At 44.0% G+C, this 20799-nt stretch overlaps 2 protein-coding genes across 8 annotated transcripts in view; one reads left to right on the forward strand and one right to left on the reverse strand.

The window, feature by feature from the left end:
* The window catches only part of raph1b (Ras association (RalGDS/AF-6) and pleckstrin homology domains 1b), a 40354-nt gene extending 24763 nt beyond the window's left edge, over window positions 1-15591 (reverse strand). For all 7 annotated transcript variants that reach the window (XM_041966246.1, XM_041966244.1, XM_041966242.1 and 4 more), the window contains exons 1-2: window positions 15399-15591; window positions 3658-3741 (exon numbers count right to left, since the gene is read on the reverse strand). The gene's annotated coding sequence lies outside the window, so the exon portion shown is untranslated. The remainder of the gene's footprint in view (window positions 1-3657; window positions 3742-15398) is intronic.
* Window positions 15592-17777: 2186 nt separating this feature from the next.
* Window positions 17778-20799, forward strand: si:dkey-1h24.6 (T-cell-specific surface glycoprotein CD28). The gene is made up of 4 exons (XM_041966247.1): window positions 17778-18096; window positions 19057-19389; window positions 19480-19589; window positions 19822-20799. Exons 1-4 carry the CDS (start codon window positions 18006-18008, stop codon window positions 19933-19935), a joined length of 648 nt encoding a protein of 215 aa, XP_041822181.1. The 5' UTR covers window positions 17778-18005; the 3' UTR covers window positions 19936-20799.

Consider the following 20799-nt stretch of genomic DNA (forward strand, 5'->3'; position numbering starts at 1 on the left):
CACACACACACACACACACACACACACACACACACACACACACACACACACACACACACACACACACACCTATACAGGGGCTCAGGTGGTCTGCTGCAGTGGCCTCACGCACAGTTTTAAGCATGATGCAGCACTGCAGCAGCAGACAACAGAGGCTGACTGCTAAGAAGAACTAGCCAGACATTAAAAAACAGGCACCGCTTAAAAAAAGATGAGAGACCCACTGCTCTGGGAAAACATAAAGCAAAAAGAGCTGCAATGCTGTGATACAAAGCCTCAACTGCTGTTTATTTTTTGCAGGATTGAAGTTTGTTGCTGGGTGATGCTAGCCCTTGTTTTGTGCCTTATCAGTTACAACAATACAACATTGAGATTATATGCTGTAACTTATTTAGATAAAGGGGTTGTGGTTGTACCTATGTAAATTCTTAGCTAACAGTGTCACTTCAGACCATAGTTTCTGCAGGGTTCACATAGTTAAATTTAAGACTTTGTAATACCTCATAGAATGCAGCCTTGTACCCATTTCATACTCATACTGGCCAAAGTAAGAAGGTATGATGGAAAACCAGTAGGGAGGATATGACCTAGAATTATCTATTATTATATCACTGTTTTTCCAGTACTTTCCAGGTGTATATAACAATAATTCCTGATGATATAATGAATTAAAAAACACACCCTGGACCAAGATAAGCAGCAGAAAATGATTGATGAAACAATGGAAAATTGCTAAGCCATTTAAGTCTTTGCTAAAATCAACACTTGAGACAATGAGCTTCCTGGCTACTGTAGCTCGCAGTAGTGACATTACTTGTTAAAGTTCTGATGGTGCTGACTGAAACTCCACAGAAAAGGATCGAACAGCCTCCTGCAGCACAATCCAGACTTCTGTAAATTCATTTCAGAACTTTTTAATACCTTCAAAGACTTTTCAAGACCTGCAGATACCCTGCAAAAGACTACAGATAGTTCATCTTTTAAAAATGTTCTTTCACTCTTCAGTGAAAATTTAATCATGTGCCACAGGCTTGTCTGAGTAAAAATGTTTATAGCGTGCTCATCCCCTGTTATCATTTACTCCAGATAAATGAAATCATAAATAATGCCAACAGACTTTTCTGTGTTTATTTCATCATCCTTTAGTTGCTTGGTCTAGCAGAACAGGTTTTACATTGAGGTTTACATCTGCCATCTGTTAGGGAATACAACGCACGGTAGGTATGACATACTGCACAGGCAACACACACACACACACACACACACACACACACACACACACACACACACACACACACACACACACACACACACACACACACACACACACACACACACACACACACACACGCGCGCGGATGGATAACCCCTGTGTGAACAACACATTCTTATTGCAACAAGCCAACCGGCTGCAGTGTGCTGTACCTCAAGGCAAAGTGAAATCCACATACGTCTGCACGCATGTTGCTAGCAGCTGGGAATGTCTTCCTGTTAGCTTACTACGTTTCCCATCTCCCCGTTGCTCAGTCCTTCACATAACCCCCTGCAGCTGGCCACTGATTGGCTACAGCTGAATAGCTTCTTCTTGTCTGAATTCAAAGAAGCTGTCCAAGTGTGTGTGCGTGTGTCATCAAACGGACAAAAAATGTGCCAGTCTGTTTCCTGCCACGCCACCTCCAGCATTCCTGCCGTGCCAATACTGCCATCCTTCTGACTTTGGAAAGCACACGCACGCACGCACGCAGGCACGCTGATGTATTTTTTCTCTGATTTCCCAAAGGTCTTTGTGGTTGCAACTTCTATGTCTTCAGGGGCAACGTGGGAGATCGTTTCAATAACAGTCCGTTTTAGGAGTGCCCCATGAATGAATGAAACAGTTGCCATGGCAACCACGTCACAGAACAATGAGATGTGAGCCATGGCCCTGCATGTGTGATGTAAATGTTGAATAGTATTGACTGCTGAGTGTCAAAGTCAGTCAGAGCATCTCCACTGGGGCTGGTCAATTAATTGAAATATTATTGAATCACACTATGGCCAAGTGCAATATCCAAATCATCATGCCATAATCCATTGTGGTGGGACAGAGCTGCCCTGGCATATAAATCATATTCTAAAGATGTCAGGGAAGATGCCACATCATCAATATGAAATTTTTTCAGTGAAATGTACAAACAACCAATCCTACTAAAATCGTGACTGATATTGCAATATCTGTCAAAATATTTGCAGTATGATGCCTATTGTTCAGCTCTAAACTCCACATGACAGCCCCCTCCTGAAAACACATGACATTGACACACACAGTCACCCGCCAGCACACAGCTAGAAACCTTCATAAACCTCTCTGACACATAAGCATCTGTACTTCCTGGAACAGTTTAAGTCCAGGGGAGCAGGCTTCCTCCTCTCAGCCTCAGGCTCCCATCACCTGGCTTCCTTCCACATCCCCACTGCTGCCGCTGCTGCGCTTTCTACACATCATGGGTTTGTTTTCCAAGATGAAAAATAATACAGTGTGCATCTGGGCCTTTGTCCGTTCACATTTCCACCATCCACCAGTATTTTCTAGACATTTTTCATTTTTAAATACTTTGACCAGACGTTCACTTCCTGACTGACAAGCCAAGGTCTGCAACTTTCTTGACATGGACAAGAACGCTCTATTCATTCCCCGTCACACGTATGGATGTAAATTAAGAAAGGGTGCAACTGATAGAGTAATCTATTACTCCTTCGATATGCATCTTCTCAATACAGCATATATAACCTATGCAGACAAAAAGAGAACTACGACTGGTGAGTTGTCTGAGTTTTGCTTCTGTTTATGAGGCTGCTATTCTACATTCTGGCCAGCAGGCCAGTCATGGACGCCTGAACTCCCTATAGCCAACGTGAGCTACTTCTTACTCCCAGTGACACACAACCAAGACGGCGCTTCTCTCCCGTGTGAGGAATCGATCTGAAATGAGTATGCAATCACTTACAAAAGAAGAAGTTGCCATGCCTTGTACAAATACAAGTGGAAACACTGAGACTCTGGGTTGCAAATTCAACACAGATCTGTGATAGTGAGAGAATAAAAGCTCACTGTGAGAAGCATCTCTTTGCTGCAGACCACAGCCACGGTTCACCCTCACATGGTTCTACTTTAGTCAGGAATTATCTCCTTCAGCGAGGAAGAGTCTCCCCTGACAAGATCCTCAGAGGCTTGACTCCCCTTTCATTTGGCTTTGATTTACAAGGCCTGTTGACGGAGGCTTTTGGGGGGTTGGGGTTGTGAAGCCTCCCTCTGTAGACTCCACCAGCTCTGGATATACCTCCTTTTACAATAAACAACAAACACATGGATCCACACTGCCAAGTTGGGATTCCACCATCTGTAAAATGTACAGCGGTGGTCCGACAGACGACAGCATGTCAGGAGCTCTGCAATAAAGACGCCATTTGAGACCCCCTTAAATAGAACTTCTCTGGCAGCTTGCAACAGCACTTGTGTCAAAATAATAATCTTCGTGGCATTTGTTCAAGGAAGCCTGAGTTTTGCAAAACTGACTGGCAGCACCATCAACATTGTTTTTCCTCAGCTCAGAATTTATTGCCCACAGAAAGTAGCTGTGGCAGCATGAACTCACTCCAGTTTACAGGAAGTCTTACCTCTGAAGTGGCTTTCCCTTCTTCCTACTGAGGTTAAAGGTCAGACGAAACCACCACTCCACTCTGTGACTGGGCTCTTATCCCCTGGAGATGAAAAGAAGCAAGAAAAAAAAAAGATTTAGAGTCTATTTTTGCGACTACTGCAGCAGAACACAATCCCTGTTTTGGTCACAACATCCACGGCCATTAGTCAGTGAAATACCAAACTTATGGATTGCATGCGTCCGTGTTCACCGCACTGAGAGAGAATTCAGAGGCTTGGCTGCCGGCAGCTGGAGGAGAACAGAGTGATTCCACTGTCGCAAGAATGCAGAGGATTAACTATGGAGGGTGCTTGAGCGAGAGACTTAACTATGCACAGACAAAAATGACACGTACAGCCAGAAAGACTTATCGCAAAGCTCTGAAAGCAATCAAGTGCAGTTCTCCCTTCATTATGAACTCTATTCATCATTACCGCGAGATTAAGAACGTGACATTTGAGCTGCGGAGGCCTTCTTCATTTGACTACAAAGCCGTTCAGACCCGCAAACGCACACACGCAGCTGACTCAATAAGCATGGTAACCATCACAGGCTAACAATTTTACACCATTAGTCAGAGCTGAAACTCAAACCTTGTCAAAACTCTCACTAGTGTATTCACTGTGACTCACCTGTTCTCAGCAACGCTGACCGGCATTAAACATTTCAACGAATCATCAACCCATCCACAACAGTGCTGACTCATGCCAGTCTAACCTTATTTCATATAAAACAATCTAGATGCTGAATCACAGTCTGGTAATACAATATAATTAGGGCATGTCACACAGCCAGTTGGCTGTAGGTTACAACATGCTGAGCTGGCTGGGAAATATCAATGCTAGGATTTGGTCATGGTGTGTATTTACTGTGTTTGTGTGTGAGAGGTAGGCAGCTGATGTTGTGGCTGACTACTAGGAGGCTATTCCCGCTGGCCTCAGCTGTTCCTTCGTTTTTCCGCGCACCAACTGTTGTTCAGCTGCAGCATGTGGCCCCTCTGTTTGTGTGTGTGTGTGTGTGTGTGTGTGTGCCTGTGTGTGTTTTCACAGCAAACAGACTTCTGTACCGGGGAGAGAGTGTCAGGAAGATTGGGAGTACTTTGTGTGTCATCCATATATGTGTGTCGAAAACACACAATTGCCTGCTCAGATTACAGGTTGCCACCGCCTCCCCCACCCCCTCCGTCTCTCTGGTGTAATTTGCACACAGTTAACGTGTGATATCATTCAGTCAACACAAGGCCATTGAACAGGTGTGGCAGTGACACATGGATCCGTGCAGCTGCAGTGAACACAGTTGCTCCAGTCACAACAGCGCCGGGGCCGGCGGGCAGCTGCTCCAATGCCGAAAACAAAGGCAAGGCAAGGCTGCGGCACACGCACAGGCAAACATAAACAACTTGTGATCACAAAGCAATAGTTAAATGGAGAAGGCAAGCTCTCCTAGTATACAATGCAGCTGCTGGATTGTTTAGGGAGACTTGCGCACTTTGGATAGGGAGAGAAGCTCCATTGCTGAGGCGAACAGGGGCATAGGAGATAAGAAGTGTTGTCCTCCAGACATTTCGGGGCAGACTATCTCCTGTGTTGATGGCAACCTGAAGATGCTTGCAACGTGAGCTGGGGAACATGGACGAGCAGCTCCTTGTTTTAGGTATGGAGAGCCAATCAATTGATCACACATACTCATATTGCCTGAAGAACGACCATAATTGGGCATGAACCAGATCTAGCATGAACCAGCTCTTTCACAGTCAACACACCAATGCTTCTAGCCAATAGTGGCTTTATTGCTTTTTTTCCTGCAGCAACTTACAGTAGCTGCACACAACTTGCATGGGCATGAGGAGTAGAAATGTTCAGGTGCATAAACAGCTGATGTATTTATTGAGCCTGTGCATTAAGCTACATAGAGCAACATGCCCTTGAAACAATATACTTTATGACTGAAAAAGGCAACTCCTTGGGTAATATGGAAACACACAACAGCCCCAAATGGGTGCCCTGTGTATGGCTTTACAACAGCGAGTTTCAACAGACTTTTTATGTGGCCTACATTGGTGCCCCACTTCGACAACAGACCAAGGGGAAAACACAGGCTCCTATGTAGTGGACACAGGTGTGTCCTTGTCCACCCACACTTCCCCCATTAACAGCAATCCTTTGGAGCCAGCTCATTTCCTGTCGGGGCAGGAAGTGGGAAGGAGCGTAGGGCACTGAGTGAGCAGGGACGACGATGATGTCAAGGCAGGAAAAGAAGGACAGGATTGTTGCAGGGGAAGCACAGCAAGTGAGTCAGCAGGGCTCAGGCAGTGCAAAACACACGATACATGTGTAGCCAACAGATCCCCAATATGTGACTTCTACAAATCATAGTATGAGAAGACTTCCTGTGATGAGAATTTAGCGTGCAAGACCAATCATCTATATAAAGGCGCATACTGTAAGATGGGTTTTATGTGACCACATAACAGACTGGTCCCAGACTGACATTAAAGAAGAGCAACAAGACACGCACACAACGTCTTTGTTGCTCAGGATGACACACCAGATTTACTGGGCAGATCAGTGTATATTATGCCCCTTTGGCGCTTGTGTCAGCTCCTTCCTTCACATGGATTCCAAGTTTAGAAAGATTATACTGTAATCATCTGTTTGACTTATATGATTTTAGTTCCAGGAGAAAAAGCATTATTTTAACTGAATGTTATCATCATTCGGAAAACATTTAATCTATTGTAGAATGCTCATTTTATAATGCATACTATTACAAAATAAAGGTTTTGTTCATTTTCCAGTTTACACATAGTGATGCCAACTCTGATATCCTGGCCATAATACAAACCATAATAAATGGACTAGGTATTGGCAACAGGTGTCAAATACACATTTAAAACATTTTTCTTCATCACTCTATATAGATGAACAACAAAAGCAAGGTCCTATTTGTAAAAACTGGATTTTTTTCTTTAGAGTTGTCAGCTACAGCTGAATTAACAAATCTTATAAACAGAGGGGAGGCCTACTCTTAAACATACCTGCACAAAAGAGCAGAAACACTATGTCACAGTGATCCAACAGAGACTACAGATTAATGATTAAAGATGCATTCCACTCATTCTAGTGTGGCATGACAAGATAGCATCTGGAAATGTGATGCATTACTACATTTTGTTTTGCGAGGAAAAAAACATTCAGTGCTGTTATCTGGTGATCTCTGATTCACAACACAAAACAGACCAACTCCCTAACTCACCAATGATCTGTAGAACAATGGCTGGAGATAAATTGATCAGAAATGTTCAACAGCATCTTAATCTGGTTCCACAACAAGATAAGCCTTAGCGGTGACCGCAAGCGCTCCTGTAGGGGCACTGAGGTAAACCATCAGCTGATTGATGATTCGCGACAAAGCCGAAGGTGCATTAGTATCAATCAGTGCATTGCTTCTGAAACAAGTGGAGTGCAACTCATTGAAGAAGCCGCTTCCATCGCTGCACAGTGAACTGCCTGACCCCAACACTTGTTCAATGCTAAAACACTTAAAACTAATTAAGTTGCACCTGCCACAACTGTATGCAGGATATGTTGAACAATAAATATATAATCATTTTGGTTGGAGAGATTGGTAAATCAGAGCCCAGACAGGAAGACAACTTTGGTTGCTCTTTGTTGCGTTTTAGTATTGGAACCTCAATTGAAGTGATACGAAAAGAGGTACCAGGTGCTATCCACAACTTCTGGCGAAGGAAAACCAAAAAAGAATGATTCCAAATGAATCGAGCTCTGACAAGTAGTGGAAATGAGACATTAGGGGGTGCTTTCATGGTGAATACTGGATTTCAGTTTAACTGACTCATCCTTGACTAATAATCACACAACCACCCACGTCAGTACTTAATTTCATTCAGTGTACTCAAGGTGTACAGACACTACAGTGCCTCTTGGTCACATGACAAGTGAGACTCTGTCCCGACGCTACACGAACAACTTGTTCTCCTATGAGCTTCACCCCGCAGTCCACTATTGTTTACTACTTTTGCTATTCCCACTCACACACAGCGAGTCTGGCTGCGATTACAAGGAGCTGATCTCCTCTCCTCAGTGGGATTCTCCACGGTCCGTGCAGTGAGCGCTCGGCTCTGGAAAAACCACACATGGTGGGAATTATGGAATAATGCTGCGTCAGGAATGTTCCCACGATGGCCAGCGGGATCTGATGGAGGTCCCAGAGGCTGGCTAGTGGGGTTTATGGGTAATGTAACACACACATACAGAGTTACATGATCAAATGCCTCATGTGTTAGTCGACATTTGGACCTGTTCCTCTCGTGTTGGATCAAAATAGTCCTTTGTGTGTGCAAAAAAAATCAGTGTGTGCAATTCTCAAGCCTCATCATTAGCACAGCTTGCTCACAGCTGATCAGCTTAAAGACAGAAATCTCACCTCTCGTTTACACTGCTTCCCTCCTGTAATCTCCCAATGGGGATCATCAACAGCAGCGAGGGGTCAAGCCGACCCCTCCCTAAAACCACTCACCCAAACCTAGCGGTAGATCTTGAGTTGGTCACTAAGAGTAGGATTGCCTGTGTGGCACGTGGGCCGAAATAATCAGGAATCACTAGAGAGTGAAGATCAGCGAAGCAGAGAGAGATTAGCAAGCTACTCAGCCACTAACTTAACCCAGAGACTCATTCACTCGCAGAGCTGCCAGGGTATTAGTCAATGAGATTTGGCAAGTGGCAGCCACACAAGCACACACGCAGTGCTATTTTGTAAGATTAAGCCTGCAGGTCTGAGTGACTGTCAAGGGATTCTCTGGCAAAAATGTGTCAATCCACTTCTACCGCGGCTGTTTTCGCCTGTATTCTCCCTTCTCATTGTAGGTCACTGCAGTTACTGAGTGAAACTCCAGATTCCTTCGTTGTCCTACATGAACCCTGTTGTAAAAAAAAAAAAAAAAGACTGGAGCAGCCTGCCAACATCAGGCTGTACAGTAAATGCAGAGCACTAGCTTGAAGCCAAAAAAGAAAAAAGTGCGACATCCAGACATTGGAAGAGGACGCAAGGAAAACGAAGAATGATCTCAGTGTTTCCAAGCCGTCGTATTTCACATGACATCAGCTGCTCTGAGGAGCATTTTATTGGTTCTCATAAACCTCTCTCTCCTGTCCTCTACCTCCTCCATCTGATACTTCTTTCCTCTCACCATTTCACATGTTCCACGCTCTCCCTCACAGGTGTTCTTCCACTTCCCAAGCCGTCTTTGGCAGCCGAGCCCTGCTGTGGAGTAACTCGGGACATGGCGATGTGTGATGACCCGTGTGGCTCTTGGCTTGGGATGTTATGAATGGGCAATGTGACATGGGCAGGCTGCTTTCCAACCCCCTATTGCTTCCCTTTCTTGGGGTTTCACCGCATGCTTAAATACCGCCTTGATAGTGTAGCTACTTTCTAACCAGCATGTGCTGGAGTAACTTTCATGATTATGGGTGAGGGCGTACTTAAAAGTCTGAGGGGGGAAAAGTAGGCTGCAGTGCATATTTAATGGCCAAACAAGTCATTCCAGCCCCAGTTTTTGGTGTACTGCTAGTTTGTGGCTTGAACTGAACACAGAAACACATGAAACAGTTGGAACATTTAAATAATGTAAGAGTGAGCCCGTTTTCGCCTTCAGTGTATACATGTAGTGCAGCAGAGTCCCTTCATTTGCTGCACTTTAAGAGGATGACAACTTCAATCCAATGCGTGCTCAGGTCTGGAATCTATTTTCTATGCGTGGCAAGATGTTTGTTCCAATGATTCAGGCATACACCGCTGCTTTTGTAACCACACACACAAACACGACACCCCCAACACAATATGACGCTAACCTCGTCAACGAGACACCAGGAAAGAACACTGTAATCGCTGCATCCTTGACTTTCTCGGATGATCTTACAACACCGCTATTGTTTGTGTATTCTAAGTGGTATATAAAACTGAATCCTCAGTGGGTTTGACTGGAATGTGACAAGGAGGACAATGTTAGAAGGCAACTGCACAAGCATCAACTCGTCTAAACAGAAGTCATCTAAACATTTTGGGCCAAGGGGCAGGCATTTCACAGTGGGGTGAGGAAAACCTTTCACTTTGTTTGTTTGTGTGCATCTCTCTCTCGCTCAAAACCTTTGTATGATGGACTCTGTGACCAGAGACTGCATAAAAGGCAAACAAACACCATCAGCCCTGCACACACATAAATACACACAGACACGCAAGTTGCTGTTATGGTTTCATGGGAACTGGCTGAACTCTGATCAGCCAAAGAGGACACAGGAACTGGCTGTGCTGATGTTTATGCCAGGCTATCATGCAGTGCGTGATCTGCTACAAAGAACTGGCCATTTCATTTAATTCAATTAAGGATGCAAAATAGCGCATGTGAAAGCAATAAAGAGAGTAGGAAATAAATCCACTTTCTCCCTCTAAGTGTCCATCTTACACCAGACAGATCATACATCACCCAGTCAATAATGCATATTTTTTATACAGCAGCTGCAGACAGCACATGTGTGTTTCCTTTGAGTTAGCACTTTGTGTGCTCTTAATACTACTCTCTGTGAAGCACTGCTGCTCGCCTTAAGCATTTTGTGTTCATGTCAAAGACCCATTATCCATGGCCAGGCTGCCCATCCACACAGACAGGCTGTCCCATCCATCAACCCATTCCGTGGCCGTTGCGGTGGGGCTTTAACTGGACTTTGCGGAGGATTACGCAGGCAGGTGGGGTAGGGGAAGAAACATGACACCATAAATCACCTCCTCCACTCCTCACTCTTCGTTCTCCTCACCGATACCTGATGTGGCTGCTGGAATTCCAGCTGAGAATTCCCACTGGGATGAGATTCCCTTTTCCAACCTTGGACGCTAAGATCAGTTTCATGGTGGTTACCCAACTGTGTGTAACTTAACTTTTAGATAGGTGCACAAAACACACCGCAAAGAGCTTCAAGGCTTTGTGGCAGTCACAGGTGTTGATCATGCTGTGACTGTATGATCAACTGCGAGACAGAGAGTAACGATCAAGACATTAAGTTTCACAAAAGACCCCCATATTCCTGTCACATATACTGTTAAGTTAGCAAAGATTGACCCACCTACAACAGTGAATGGAACAGACCATCTGTAATACAGTGGCAGAGCAGGGGTGGGGGGTCCTCACCAGCAGCCCAGCAGTGAGAATCGGCCACCTGCCATTGTCAAAGTCACACTGATTAATAGCTGCCTAAGCTGCTTATCCAAAAATGTACAGTGACAGAGGAAGCAAACAAAAGGGACAATTAATGTATGAACAATACAGATCAGATAAAATACAGGAAAACAGGTCAGAGAAGAACTGGTGTGACAGACTGATTTGGTTATGTAGCTTCATAGGCGGATCAAGACCCTATTAATGACATCTGATTAAAAAAAATGTTTCCTGAAAAATGTGCTTTTAAAAACAAAGATGGATTATGTGAAATTCTGTTGTCTGACCCACAATTTTTTACAGATGCTTAACAATTACATAGAGAGAAATCCATCTCAACAGAAGCAGGGGGATCAGTTTATCTGCAGACCAGAATACAGTGCAGCCACAACAAAAGAGTTTAAGGAAAGGATGCCACTATCATTTTTTTTCCACTTAAAAACTCACCCTTTCTCCACCTTCAAATTCTAGCCCTCAACAAGATGCAACAAGTGCAGGCCAGTTCTCTAATGGTTGCTGAATGGTAATCTGAGAGATGTAGGAAGGTAAGAGGGAGAATTACAACATTTAATCAGAAAATAACTTCTGGTACACACCGAAAACACTCTGAAATCACAAATATCCAGCAATGTAAAAGTATCTAAAAGTGGACTTTTCCTTTAAGAGTGTAAATCCCACCCGGACTGACCTGTACTAAAAACGTGTTCGCTCGTGATCCTGAAAAGTGCTTCGGGAGAAAGCGTTCACCCAATGGCACAGATATGAAAACTAAGACGGCAAAGACATCCAATTGTAGGTCAATTTTTTCCATTGTATCTCCACTTGTCTTTATATAGCGGGGTGTATGCGTCTATGCGCTTGAGTGCACCTGCTGAACGAGGACCCACATCATGTATTGCCCTGGAAGGAGAGGAGGGTGCCCTCCTTCTGCCTGCTCCAATCAGCAGTGCAGCCGGGGGGTAGAGGCTGCGTTGTCCATACACTGGTTCAGTGCAGGTGGACGATATGACGCGACTTCAAATCTGTACACCTTCCATATTTCTGGTAGTGGGTAAATATGCATTAAAAACAATTTAATAACTGAGACACAAGAGAGTAAAAGTGCATGTTTTTCTTATCCTTACTCACAGACATCAATCACCCCAAAAGAAAAGGCTGCATGTAGATCTCATACAATTGATTTCCTGTCATAGAGGGCACTGATATAAGTCTCTAAGTCTCTCCGTGGGTATGAAAAGGCCAACAGGAAGAGCAACTCTCTATCTGGAACAGTAGAGGTTTCCAGGCTACAGGCGGGTTGGTTAGCCATTTGTCTTTGTTTCCAAATGGCAGGGGCAGCTGCCACAAAAGGTCAGCAAAATGTTACCAGAACAAGGCCCTATAGTGGCTGCCACCACGTGCCTGTGACAAGAGGGGGGACACACCCAGGTGGAGTGACACACACTTTCTCTCTCGCTTTCACTCACACACAACACACCCATAATGTGGCATCTCGTTTGGCATCGAGGAGCTCGGCCCTCATGCAGCTGGTGGCCTTTTCTAGTTTATTATCCACTCCCCAACCCAAGCAAAGTTACCGCCGATCTGTGGAAATATCAGGTTACACTCTGCCCTCCGGCTCTCCATCAGGGCGTGTTGAAGTCTGCGTTTGAAGTGCCATCCTCCCCCTGCCCTCCTTTACCCACCTACACCCCCGGCTGTAATGCAACCTGGGTAAACTTACACCAACCACCATCGCCACCCCCAGTCTCGTCTCTGGAGCTTTTGTGCAGAAAGGTCTCATGCCTAGAGACATGGGTGGATGGATGGGCGGAGGTCAGACATGGCCCTTGCAGCTCGCACGACAGAGCCAGTAAAGTGCTGACAGACGGACAGACCAGCATGCAGGACACACACACACACACACACACACACACACACACACACACACACACACACACACACACACACACACACACACACACACCAAGAATAGCTTTCAAACCTCTCTTCTCCAACACACATGGTCTCTGGAGATCATTCCCCAAGACCAAAATTTCTTTGACAACTGTTTTTCTCATCTAATCAACTACATCCCGAGGAAATCAAGCATACAAAAAAAAAGGATGAAAGGGAGCAGAGGATGGAGGGAGGAAAGCAGAAGGGTATTTTTCTTCCCTTCCTCTTTTGGCTAAACAAGATGAATGAGAAAACCTTGTTTCTGCTTATGTATTTTGAGCTGATGTTTTCTTCCAAAATATATACCCTCTCTCCCGAGGTTCTCTTCTCAATAGCCTCGAGAAAGAAAGCTGACTGTGAAGAATTCCTTACATGTGCTTTTAAACAGAAGCAGCGAAATTACATGCTCTCATCTAACATATGTTTTACCTCTGTGGCTGGAAATTTAATCCATGACTGAGCTTTTTATGACTGAGCTGTATGCCATACTGCCTGGATGCAGTGACTTCAGGACCATGAAGGCAACTGAGTAAATGTCTTGTATGATCCTATTACACGAGGTGCATAGCCACTGTTTCTTTTTACGTTGTTTAGGGTGTTTGCTCCAATGCCATCAAAACAAAATCTTATTCTGGCATCTAACAGTTTGATATAAATGATACTGAATCAAACAGGCACTTGTTGAACTTCAATTACGCGATATTGTTCCAGCTACTGTGACAATAATCCTATTGGAATGCAGCCACAGGCCTAAATTAAGCCTGAAAAAGTCGCCTCAAACATCAAAAACAGAGCAAATATTTTCAAACCTCCATTTTACATAACAAGATGATTAAGTCCTTAAGAAACACATTCATAATGGGACACAGCGCAGGAAACAGTGACACAATAAAACGCCCAAAGGACCAAACACCAAACATCACAGGGTTTTCCAGATGTCCTTGTGGCATCACTCATTTTATGCCTCTGACAGCAAGCGACAGCAAGACACTAATTGAAATCTGACTCCGTACACACGCTATTTTCCTTTTGTGAAACATGACAAGCTTTAAGGCATCTGCCTGAGGGGAAGTGACCAGAAGGCCAGTCGTTATTTTCGACCCATTAACTGCACTGTAAGCGAGTGGCTTGCATTGTTGTGGCACTGTCTCCATGCCCAGAATAATGTGCTTCTGGTGCTTTGTGGATGCAAATCAAGGCTGCCTTAAGGACACAGACAGTCTATTATGATGCCACTGTGGGGAATAAAGGCTGGGCCAAGTGGCTTCTTAGTGGCTCTTTTTTTTGTGCTAATACAGTTTATTTTGCGTATTCAACCCTGAATGGTGAGATAGCGACAAAGCTGGCCTGGCCTTGATAGTGCAAATAACACACACAGGGAATGTTTACTGGGTGATAACCTGGGCCCATGTGGCAGCCGGCCAGACAGAGGAATGGTGTGCAGCCTCTCTGCAAATGACCTTTGAACCCCACTGTCAATGAAACGTCAAGCTAAATCTGAGTGGGAAACATAGCTTGAAGTTATTTACAGTCTTTGTTATTGGGGGGAAAATAGTTATTTCTGCCAGTAAAGCAGCAGCAGCAGAATACAAACACAGTACGTGTTTGGGCTTTAACTTTTCCACCAGGTTCCAGAAAGAGAAATAAAGCTGCATAGTTGTTTTCAGACGTAAGCTAATTTAGCTAACTGGCTAAAGAGGACGCTAGCATTAAACTGGGCATAGCCACTGGTCAGACTGGCTCCATGTTATCCTGCCTGCTGCCGGGCGGCGTCATCCAACAAAGGGAATTATAACAGTGTTCTGCAGTGGAGAGCTAGCTCATAATTGACCCCAGCCCAGCCACACTAACACACAGCACTGCTTATTTGACAGGGTTTTCATGACAAAATGTGGCATTTAAAACAAACAAACAAACAAAAAAAAAAACATCGGCAGGAGACAAACATTAGCGCAACAAAACCATCGGCCATTACCAGAACTGATAGCCTCCTCCCGGTGAACAGGGTGGAGACTACACATCTCCCTCCTGCTCAGTTAGGTGCAGGGGGAGGAAGATTAGGTAGAAAATGCTTGCAGCCGGCTCCGGCTGAGGTCAAGGGCTCGGCTTTGGTAGCATAACTGACAAAAACAACATCGCCATTGGCTCATGTTCAGCTGCCTCTCCCATTAAAGCTGCGGCTCTTTCCCAAACGCCGCACGCCCTTTCTCCCCCAGCAAAGGGAATTTTTCCAATGGCCGCATGGGGGGCACACAAACCCTCACTGAAAAGAGGCTGCCACACCACACAAACCTCCTGTAACTGGCGACAACACATCCCCACTGACTTGTTTCTTCATACCTAGTGGTTGTTGTCTTTAAGTATGGTAAACACACAGCGGAGCTACTCCTCCGTCTCCTTTCCAGAGGACACAATCTAGGATGGGCTGCCAGTGTGTGGCTTAATCAATCATCAGAATCTAGCCTCTCTCCAAGTATGCTTATTCAAGGAAAAGAAAAGGGGCGTTAGAGAATTAAAACATGTCGGAATAGTAAAGGAAATCCACTTACAGTCAAATGGGATTCACAAAGAGGGTCCTCTCCTCTCCTGTGCTCTCCAGCGGCAGCGAATATCCCTGTCCTCAGGGAAAACAGACGAAAACTCCTGAGGTGATGTGTTTAATGATCTGTTTTAAAGCGGGATCTGGCTAAAAGCTGCCCGTTATCTTCATGTTTTCATACGCCGCCTCGTCTACACACACACAGTCCCATTCCCTTTCTCATTCTTCTCTCCCGGAGCTGCCGAGGAGACACGCTGCGCGTCTCCGTCGTTTCCTGTCCAGCCCAGATCCCAAGGTTGCCTTCACGGTCTGTCGAAAATATGCGATTTCGGAGTCGATCGCAGACAGCAGGCGCGACTGAGCTCCCTGACACATATGACTTCAGATGACACAAACTGCGGTGTTAACTCGAGTTGACCATCTTACTGGTAGTAGCGTCGTTTTCGGCCGATTATTTGGTAAAAACGCCAACTGCCCACTTTGGCCAACTCGCCTAGCCACTTCATTGTGTAGTCATTTTCCACGCCTTATTTTATAACGTAACATGACATGACATGACATAACCTTATTTTAAAATAAAAAAATCAGGCGAAAAATACTATCGTTCCATTTTTCCACTTATTTTATGGAATAAATTCGAATAGCGAAGTCTTGGAGGAACAGTGAAGGCAGCATCAGCATCCAGTAGCAATTCCCTCTAGTCAGCGACAGAAAGTAATAATAATAATAATAATAATAGAATAATTCCTAAAATAAGATAAAACTTTATTGATCGCACACCGGTGACATTTACTTGTTCCAGACAAAAAGGATAAAAATGAAAGGTAGAAAAAGAACAAATAGACAATAATATATGTACATTATAGAACAAAAAAGTCAAAAGAATAACATTGCCTTGAGAAGAATGGCTCAGTTTCACAGTGGAAAATTTTTAAGATACAAATTATAAAATACATTTACTTTGTACTGTTTCAAGGTAAAACAAAAAACATTGCACAGTAAAAAACAAAACAAAACACATAAGCACAGTAAAAATATCTAATATTGCACAAGATAGTGGCACAGGTGAAATGGATATAAGCAAATGTTAACATATATTCCGAAGTTATTGTTTTATATTGTTCCTGAGCTGATGCTCACTTAAAGCCACCACCACCAGACAAACGGGACTAGTTCCAGATTAGGAGATTATGTGTTATCCATATGGACACATGGCATTACTAACCGGTCAATCCCCCTCATCCATTTTCTGAGTTAGAATTACAAACAACATTTTAGAAATGCTATAATCCCCACTTCACAATTCCATGAATCTGTCACCATTTGTTGCCACACAAAGTATTTTCTACCCTTTTGTGGTCTCTAATCCTTGCTCCAGGCACTTAAAACTGTATAAAACAGCAAACGGTGTTGGCGCGCAGAGAAATATTGTTGCAGTTAATAATAATAATAATCTCAGGCTGGTTTGTGCCATTAAAAAAAAAAACGGTTATCAAAATGCTTATCAAAATCAAAGGCTTTGTTGCCATCTAGTGGGCCAAGAACGCTACTGCATGCTCAACTCAACCCCATTTTATGGCTGCAGCCATGGGCTTTTAAATCAAAGATTCAAAATTTGTGTCTTGATGCGACACCATGGACGGAAATCTCCCTCTCTCATAGCTGAAACTGCCACATAGCACTATATTTTCTCACGGACAAAGCCCATTGCCAGTGCCTGCATGTGTCATACTCAGTGACTCACACACTGGCATATTTTCTCTGGCAGTCAGCCTCTGGGCTACCTCTACCTTTTTACGAGGCAATGACACTTTGGCAATCACACAAACGTCAGAACAATCCTGTTCAATATCTGTTCGGTACTTGTGTTCAGTAACCCTTTCCACATGGTACACTGGGTCATTGCACCTTTGGTCACTCACTCCAACTCCAGCTCTCCCTGCTACATTTTTCTTCTTCTACTGCTTCAACACATGCAGCTTCCCAGCAGAAAACACGTTACTCCATGTTAGTATTCCTGCTTTTTAACACATTTGCACTATTGCTGCTATAACCAACGTCTGTACTTACATGCAAAAGATGTCTTTCATTCTAGTTGTGGTATTAACAAGTACTTACAGGTAACCAAGACAGTTCTTCATCTCCACACAATGATACAGTATAACAAATGCATTGAATATACAGCAGCTCCCAAAATACTTGATACATGATAGGCACAGAACTGTCCTGTAATGCGCCTTTTGCCTAAATCAGCACATTACCATAGTCCTACATGAATAAAACTGGGGGCATCAGAGGTCACAAACTGGAAACTAGAGAAGAGGAGGAGTTTCTGCCACAGGATGTTTTCCTTCAAGAGAGGATGTGTAAAGTTCAGTCTTCGCAGCGCCGTGGGAGTGTTTCAATCAGAGGCAGAACGAGGATATGATGCATCACAGTCAGAGGAGCGCGTGCATGGAACCAGGGCTGATGGTATCGGGGTAACGGATCAGATCTTCTGCAGCACACATTTAATGCAGTTGACCGGGGGAGCTTAACGGCTGTGGGTGATGAGGGAAAGCTTCGGGGGAATCATTCTGCTGGAGGCGAGTTCACACTCTGGGTGCAACAGATCAAGATGAGTGCTTGCTGGATGTTCCTGATCCTCGTGGGCTGCAGATTAGGCCCATCTCAGTCCACACAACCTCAGGGCACCTGCACCTGTAATGGTTAGTCGTACTGCAACACATACATTCTAGCTTTTAGCAAGTCATATGCTCAAAATCATATTCAGGCAGTAGTTATCACTAAGAACAGTAGTCATTTGCTAGAAATTATTGTTATTATTATTACTGTGCATGCGTGGTTACAGTGGGTTTCATTTGTAAACACTGAGGTTAGTACTTTCATAAGTAGTGTAGTAAAATTTGAATATTAGCATACTTGGAGGGTTGATTGTAGATATCCAGACTAAGTATTTTAACTACTTTGGTTGACAGCTTTGGTGAAGTTGAGGCACATAAAACATGGCACATAAATCTGCAGTTATTAACTATGATTCTCATATAGTCTCCTCACACTGGCTGAAAATGGGTTTTTGCTAATGTGTAAAAACAAACTTCAAGACAATTTCTGTTTACGTAGCGTACAGAAGGCATTCGTTTCAACACTAATCCACACAACAAATGGCACTAACTCACGTACACCACAACCTTGTGAGTGGTATGCTTGAGTCAGTGTGCGGCTGACTCAAGCATACCACTCACATGGCAAATGGCTTTGTTTCAGGTGAAATTTGAGGCTGGTTAAACAAGGTAAACGTGCTTAGATGATTTGATTGAACAAATTCCGTGCGGGGGTGGCGTTGCTGTGAAATGATGAGTTTGAGTTTCAAAGCCTAAATTTCTGCTGGGGGAATTAAATGCAAATGAATCAATGTTTGCTGGAGTTGTAGCTCTAAGAGGCCATTTCCTTTGCAAAGGTGCTTGGTTGCAGAAAAATACATCCTGACTCGGTTCACTGCAACAACAAACACCATCTTTCACCATCTGTGTTTTTAGGTCACACTGGTGGTAATTTTGCAAGCCTTCGCTCAGTTAAGCAGAGATGGTACATTATACTGTGTGTGTGAGAAATGTCTATAAGACATCAAATTGCACCCTTAATCATTGTCACATTTTTCTCTCCAGACCAGCCAGAAATTGTCTGTGTACCTCCCGGACACAATGTGGCTGTGCCTTGCCCAAAGCCGCCCGGTCAAGAAGTGAAATTTACACTCCTTCAGGACGAAGAGATTATTTACAACCAAACATATGACAGAAGAAATGCACTAAACTATAAACCACCATACACCAGAGCGGGTGTGGAACTGCATGAAAACGCAGACAATAAATCGGTCAGTTTCATGCTCACCGGAGTGAACGCCAGTAGCCGTGGTATCTACAGATGTGAGAGCCAAGTCATGTACCCTCCTCCCCTGAGAACATTGTCAAGTGTTTTGAGGGTCCTGGTCCTTGTAGAAGGTAAATATTCCAGAGAGTTTTTCAAAGAAAAGTAATTTTGTGGACATATGATCAAGTGCATTGAATACTTTCTGAATACGTTTCTTCCAGGAAACCAATGCTGCAGTAATGGTCAAAACTGCGGATTTCATTGGATTTGGATTCTTGCACTTGTCAGCATCTACAGCATAATTGCCACCATCGTCGCCATCGTCTTCTGGGTAAGGTATTCCTCAAAAATATTAAAAACATTTAAGACTTGCAGCACAGCTAAATTCCATTTAGCTTTCCATTACTCTGAATTTAATTTTTCCAGTTTATCCAGCTGCATCATTTTCTTATTTTACATTTTAGGGACCTAATTTCCCACAAAAAAACCCCCCACAAAATCCAGAGGACAACTTTTTGACCTTCACAGACTGAATGCTGTTAAAGTTTTCATGTGTCTTGCAGGTCAAGTTGAGGAGGACAGATTCCCAGAGTGACTACATGAACACCAAACCCAAAGCATCCAGGGAGCGCAGGAAGAAACGAGGGTTTCAAAATCCCATACCACGACACTTCTGATTACCTGTGCAGCATCTGACCATTTGCACAGCTATCTCCATTGGTTATTTAAACATGGGGATGTCCTTGTAGTAGCTTGCCCTGAAGAGAACATTACTGTGAGTGAGATTGTGTTTGTCAGTAGTTTTGTGTCTACACAGCGAAAGTAGCAGGTCCTTTTACAGTACAAAAATAAAAAAAAAAACATCTTACCCAACAGTTTTGGTTTTGCTCACTTCCTCTCTCACCCACTCACTGTCTCTGCCTATCTCATACACAAACACACACAACCTGATGCTGGTTCCCCTGTGTTTGTGGTTGTAACTGAGGGTGTCTGAAAGGGGGGATTTAACCGCATTCAAAGGGTTCACTCCTCGTCCTGTGTGATATCATGCAGATTAACCACAATTTCAAGATGGAAAAACAGCCGTTACAGGCTTTTACAAAACTACGATGTCAAAAATCAAAACACCAAAATACAGACGAACATCACCCTTCTCTTTCCAGTTTGCCTGCTCGTAATTCTAAGAAATCAGAATGTGTTCTCGGACAGTAAACGTCACTGAGGTTGATGAGAACCTGATATACAAAAGGGAGAGGCACGCCTGAAACGGTAACCATCTGCACCGTTTCCTGTCTTCCTCCCTCTGCTTCTTCTCCCTTCCTCGTGTTTTCTGCAGATGTGGCTGATTCAGAGGCTTTCTACCACCTGTACCTTGCTCACCTAGCAGTTTCTGTGCAGTGACTGCAAGTGCACACACACTGGTTTTATTGGTGTCATTCAGCAGCATGGTCTTACTCATCAAATACCACATGCGTCTGTTGATGAACACATTGTTTCTGTTCAGTTGTTAAGCCGTTTTGGGACTGATGATTAAAATCAAA

Source organism: Chelmon rostratus, chromosome 24, assembly GCF_017976325.1.
Source record: "Chelmon rostratus isolate fCheRos1 chromosome 24, fCheRos1.pri, whole genome shotgun sequence".
In the NCBI taxonomy this organism is placed as follows: Eukaryota; Metazoa; Chordata; class Actinopteri; order Chaetodontiformes; family Chaetodontidae; genus Chelmon; species Chelmon rostratus.